Source organism: Halyomorpha halys, unplaced genomic scaffold (genome assembly GCF_000696795.3).
Source record: "Halyomorpha halys isolate HHAL.00 unplaced genomic scaffold, Hhal_1.1 Scaffold2009.1, whole genome shotgun sequence".
Classification (NCBI taxonomy): Eukaryota; Metazoa; Arthropoda; class Insecta; order Hemiptera; family Pentatomidae; genus Halyomorpha; species Halyomorpha halys.
Window position 1 is genome coordinate 78,806 of NW_027110757.1, and position 6,300 is coordinate 85,105.

A 6,300-nucleotide genomic window follows, 5' to 3' on the forward strand; every position below is an offset into this window, starting at 1 on the left:
TATGTTGTTTATGTGGAGTAATATTAAGTAAGCTTTCATAACAAACCTTCACCCATACATTATTGTTATTGATAAAAATGATACTGAGAGGGCTGACGCTGCATGATTTTCCACCAAATCCGGTCCCGGCTGATTGTGGTTCTGTGTGCCGAGTAAGGAGTATCAATGACAATTTTGTAAATAAGGAATTTTTTATGTGCCTTACTTAACAGTAATAGATAATTTCGCAATTTTGTAAATACTAAATTTCCACTTGTGCCCCTTGGCTTCTCACGCATGTCGTTAACTCGTTATTTTTAATGACTCAACTTGCTTCAAATAAAAATGATAATGAAAGAACCTTTCTCCTCTTTATTTTGCAAACGCTTTTCATATTTCAGAGTATTATTTTCATGAGAAAAAAGAAACTTCTGAATTGTTATCTATTAGCTACTAATTGCAAGTATATTAGAAAGTAATCCATTACACTTTCCTTGCTCAACAGTTGACGTAAGACAGGATCAGTGGGCGGTGACGGACTTCGGAACTGGCCATTACAGTGGTGTATTACTCCTAGCTTCGTAATGTCACACTTGTCGCAACTGTCCGCTCTGCTGGCTGAGGTATATATACCTGATGGCGGTCAGTAGAGGATGACAGTCATGCAGTGGCTTGTGTGGTTGGCGTTACTGGTAGTAGGAGTTACAGCCAAGGGGGAAAACAAAACTGACATCAGGAACACCGGAAAGAGAGACGCAGTCTTCGGAGATGGTTTTGGACACGGTGTAGGCTTTGGACATGGCGGCTATGGTGGATATGGATACGGCCATGGGTACGGAGGATTTGGAGGATATGGTGGTCATGGTTTAGGCCACGGTTTTAATGGAAATCTTCACGCAGGCCATGGATATGGTGGATATCTACATGGAGGACCTGGTTTTGGTGGACATCTGCATGGAGGACCAGGATTTGGTGGACATCTGTATGGAGGTCACTACGGTGGAGGCTACGGCCACGGAGGACCAATTGCGGTTAAGCCAATTACACTAACGAGAGAGATTCCAGTGCCTATTCCAGTACCTGTGGACCGAAAGATTCCGTACCCAGTGCATATTCCAGTGGACCGTCCGGTGCCGGTAAGAGTACCACAGCCATACCCTGTGCACGTAGACAGACCGGTACCTATACCAGTTAGAGTATCAGTACCCCACCCGTACCCAGTGGAACGGCCCATACCTGTACCTGTGAGGGTTCCCGTTGACAGGCCGATACCTGTTCCTGTACCCAAACCTGTACCGGTTCCAGTGGACCGTCCCGTACCAGTGCCAGTTGATAGACCATATCCAGTGCCAGTCAAAGTACCCGTCGACGTCCCGAGGCCATATCCAGTACAGGTACCAGTTGACAGGCCTATCCCAGTGCCAGTGGAGAGACCAGTACCCTTTCCTGTGAACGTGCCCGTCGATAGACCGTACCCCGTGCATATTCCGAGACCTATTCCAGTTCCAGTGGAGAGACCAGTTCCAGTGCCAGTACATAGTCCTGTTCCGGTTCCAGTTAAGGTACCTTACCCTGTCCATGAACCAATACCTGTGGAAGTACCGAGACCAGTGCCTGTGCCAGTGAGAGAACCGATACCTGTACCGGTGTATGGTGGTCATGGATTTGGAGGGTTTGGTTACGGGCATGGTGGTTATGGTCATGGAGGTTATGGTCATGGAGGTTATGGTCATGGAGGTTATGGTCATGGTGGTTATGGTCATGGTGGTTATGGTCATGGAGGTTATGGACATTGACTACGAGATATGAGTGTTGATAATGTAAGTTGAAAATTAATTTATATGTAAATAAAGTGCAAATTTCCTTCAAAATCTATTCTAATATTTATTTATGTCATACATCTCCACAAAGTTCATATCATTTTGCATACTTTTCCAAGTTAAGATCGGAAAGTAATTTTTTTTTATTTTATGTTTCAATTGATATTACTTAGAAATTATTAAAAAAAAAATCTCATACTTAAAATATATTCTTCATGTTAACATGAAAATATTATGCAATAAGAATCAAAGTAATTAATTAGCTTACTAAATTGACTGACACTAACAATGTTTGTAGATTGCAAAAACTCTTGTCCAGCTCTAACAGACTATTATAATGTTCACAATATGTCTTAATGAGGCCAAGGGAAACCATGAAAGAAGCATAATTGAACTTTTTGAGGTTTATCCTATACTTATACCTCATTTTTAACTAATTCATAAGTAGATAGCTCCGTAGGTAAGCCCTTGGGCTCTTAGCATCTGGGGCATGATCGGAGTTGTTTGTTGGCATTCCTTGATGAGGAAGGGATGTGATTAAATCGAAAAATATATGTAAATATTTAATTGCAAAATCAGAACAGTGTTTTATTTTATAAATGTCCTTTGCTTGTAAAAATTATTTAAATCAATTCCTTAATCTATAACTTATCATACCTTCAACAGAAGTTATGCAAAACTATTTCAAACACCCAATGGGATGTCTAGAACATTCAAGATAATGATGCAGGTGATAAATGTGATGAACAAAGACGTCAGGGGTGAAGAAATTTTATGCAATATGACGTAGAACTGAGATCTTTTCAATAACGGTCCGCTCTGGGTAAGGAGTTGCATCCTCCTGCCTCAGGCTGTGGTGATATCTCAAAGAGATCTCTCGCCGTTTCAAAACTATTTGTCGTTACTTCATCTGATTCGCAGGTATCTGACTTGCAAATAACAGGGGTCTTGTTATTTATATGTGAAAAATGTAAATTGCAAGATTCATTACTTTGATACTATATTCTGTACCTGAACAGATGTTTCCTAGTTAAAATTTAAAAATAAAAATAAATTACTCAGAAGAGATACTGATAATTAGAGTTTGAACATGAATCGTAATTGTTTTTGCGTGGAGGTAAAATTTATGAGTAGTGGAAAGGTTTTAATTCAATTATGATAAACATTAACATATTTATGATGGTATATCAATCATAAAAATTATGTATTTGATGGTTTTGTAATTCCAAATCAATTATGTAATTTTCTGTTTCTTTCTATTTCGGGAATGATTTTTGCCCTTTTACTTCAGATTCATTATTTTATTAATTTTACGTCAAAAGATAATAGATGTAAAATAATGAATTTGAAGAGAGAATTCCCAGAATAGAAAATTAATTTTTTTTTATATGTATATATTCATTTGACACAAATAAGGAAATATTGCATTTTTTTCTTTTGTGGTTTGTTCCGATTAAGATGGTTTTTTTTACGTATTTGCCAATATTTTCTAGTGTATTTAAGTGTATTTTCGAGTGCATGAAGGTGTTGGACTTCCTACAAAATCCATTAAAGAATACTTATCTGGCAATTGCCATGCATCTGATTGTGTTAAACTACCATCAAATTTAAAAAATTGATATTTAAAACATACTTAGTTCCATAAAATAAATGCACCAAAACATTATTGCTTCTGATATAATAATGATTACTTAATAATTATGCTGAGAATAGATCGAATTGTAAAAATAATTACAAAAATTGACAACAGGAATCTACCATGCAAAGGCATTTAAAGAAATATCAAATAAGAAAATTAAAATAAATATTACCTTATATTATTTGATTCTAAGTATTGCTATAAAAGCGAAAAATAATTTTATTTTTTCTAATGTCCTTATGTTATGAACAAATTTCTATTTTCTGATTTTCTAATTTGAACATGCGTCAAAAAGTAACAGGTAACGAGGAACATATATATATAGTTTTGTTTGATTACAAAACAAAGGAAACATCCATTTATGTTTATTTCAACTAAATCAAGAGAGATAACTATGATCATCATAACTATCAACTTAATCATAGACATAACTATGATTTCAAATTTAGAAAATATTTCCGATATTTATTTCATTTTCACATACATTTAGTTTACTGTGTAAAAGTTAAAGTGTAATAAAAACGTGTGTCTGTCAAATCAATGTTAAGGATTCCAACAATTATTAAATACAATTTTATTTTATTATTATTAATTTGCCTCAAATAAACATACACACCCAAGGAAAATCTCTTACAGAACAAGTTAAATCGCTAAACAAAACATTTATTTTAAGCAAACAATTATTTTTTGCCTAAAGTGAAATAGAAAATTAATTTGTTAAAAAAATTAAACAATAAAACTTTAAATGAGTGACTACAGTTTTTTGTATCTTTTCTTCACTTATTTTTCTTCTCTACCTCTGTCCCGGAATGAATGGTTCAGCGGAACTAACCATTTACTACGCATTAAGTATTTTACAAGTTGAATGATTTTTGCTGAAATGATATAGAAGTTTGCTGAAACATATCCATTCGTTATTTGACAACTTTATGTATTCCTTTATTGGTTTTGTAACCAAAGCATAACTTATCCAAAAAAAAGAAGAAAGGTTTTGCAACCTTCTCATTAAATTTCACACTATAAACTAATGTCGTCAATCACAAGATTTAACAACAGTCTAGATTCCTTTAGCCGGAAGAGAAAAGGCTTCTTACGGTGGCGTGAAATTGCAGTAGTATCAGCACGCCTCGGTGGGCTGTCGGCAAAATGACTCTCTTATACTTACTTGGGCACGTACTGTTGGTAAATCAATACAACATTTTATTACACAATTTGTAGAACTGAAAATCATTTATCAGACTATTAATAAAAAATCGAAAAAAGTGAAACAGACATCCAAGATATGGCTGAATTGAATTGTATAATTGTCGAATTTATCCTGTATTGTAGGTAAGTGAAATGCATATATAGAAAGATAGATAGATAGTTGGCAATGACTTTCATAGGTCTTTTGAAATAATCATATGAATTGACTAGATGAAAGAAAAAAGTAATTATATGATGAGTATTAATTCATTCATTTTAATATTGAATGATAAGAAGAAATAAATATATGAAAATATTTATTTCTTCTTATCATTCATTTTAATATTGAATGAAAAACAACAAATTTGAAAACAGCCAATTATTAAAAAACAACTTTAACGAAACAGTCAGGAATGCAAAGAAATCCAATTAAAAATAAAGTAATTTTATTTCCTTAATTTGTATTCCTTTCAGTTCATTCAAACTTCACATACAAAGGAATAGAGTAAGCCTTCCCCTCTTTCATTCTTGGATTGTTTTTATGAATACTGTTAGCTGTATAAGAGCTATTTAAATAATTCTTTGTTTCTTCTATTATACATCGTTTTAGGTAAAAAGTGGTATTTTGAATCTTTAATAAAAAAAATTGTAATATAATTTTTATTTTATTTTTTCCTGTAATTATTTTTATTTTTTGATATATTCAAACACCGAAAAAAATATTTTGTAAGATTGAAGAAGCACTCGAATACTTGAATCAGGATTCGAGGAAATCTGAAAAAAAGTTAAAATATCAATTCATTAAAGTCGTCAATTTTATCGAAAAGGTTGCTGTCTCGTCCCTGGTTAATACCTGATCTTCAATATAATTTCAGTTTCGTACGACTTCTCGTTTTTGAGCATGATTGACTACATACACAAATAGACCATTTAACTTAAGACTTTGTTATTTGGACTCAGGAGACCTTAAAACGTGTATTTCTATCGAAAATTCGAATTAGAATTTTTTCTCGATCGTAAAACTTCCACTAATTATATATTTCATATCACTTTCATTAGTGAAAGAAAAAAATAATGAAAATATATACATCAAATTCAAACATTAATATTATCTGCTAAATTTCATAGCATTGTATTTTTTTTAGTTGTTATTATTTTAAATATAAAAATTATTCTATTCATAGGTTGAATGAGAGCGGTCTCACACCAATATCTATATTTATAATGCGCACTATGTCTCTATCAATCAAGCTATTTTTGGGACATTGTAGTTCTGTTCTAGGAAAACATTCACTAATAGTCCAACAGTTTTGCAGATTTATTACCGACTGTGACGGGACAACATCCTACGTCCCTACGTGTCCACAGGCTCTTATAGCTGACGGGCACACAGTATAAAATAGAAACCAGACCGCAACTCAGCTCTGAGGCAATGTGTTCGAAGACTAATTCTCTAATAAATAACTCAATCCTGCGAAATAAATGAATGAAATGGTCGTTAATATATCTGCTGACATACATCTGATGTTTCGTAAGTAATCTTCGCAATGCTTTAGTTTGTTCCTTTTTATTTTCCAATAGTTTAAAAATTATGATATAAATAACATATATTTCGTAAGTTCTAAGACAAACCGATCAATATTTACTATAAAGCTTGATACAGGAACCTAAATATCT

General features: G+C 33.4%; 1 protein-coding gene across 1 annotated transcript; it reads left to right on the forward strand.

The window, feature by feature from the left end:
- The first annotated feature begins 632 nt into the window (after positions 1-632).
- LOC106690985 (uncharacterized) lies at positions 633-1,789 on the forward strand. Its single transcript, XM_014436616.2, has one exon. It carries the CDS (start codon positions 633-635, stop codon positions 1,773-1,775), a length of 1,143 nt encoding a protein of 380 aa, XP_014292102.1. The 3' UTR covers positions 1,776-1,789.
- Positions 1,790-6,300: the final 4,511 nt, after the last annotated feature.

What these genes read in the sequence shown, in the direction of transcription:
- LOC106690985 (XM_014436616.2), top strand. Translation starts at nt 633, where the DNA reads ATGACAGTCATGCAGTGGCTTGTGTGGTTGGCGTTACTGGTAGTAGGA.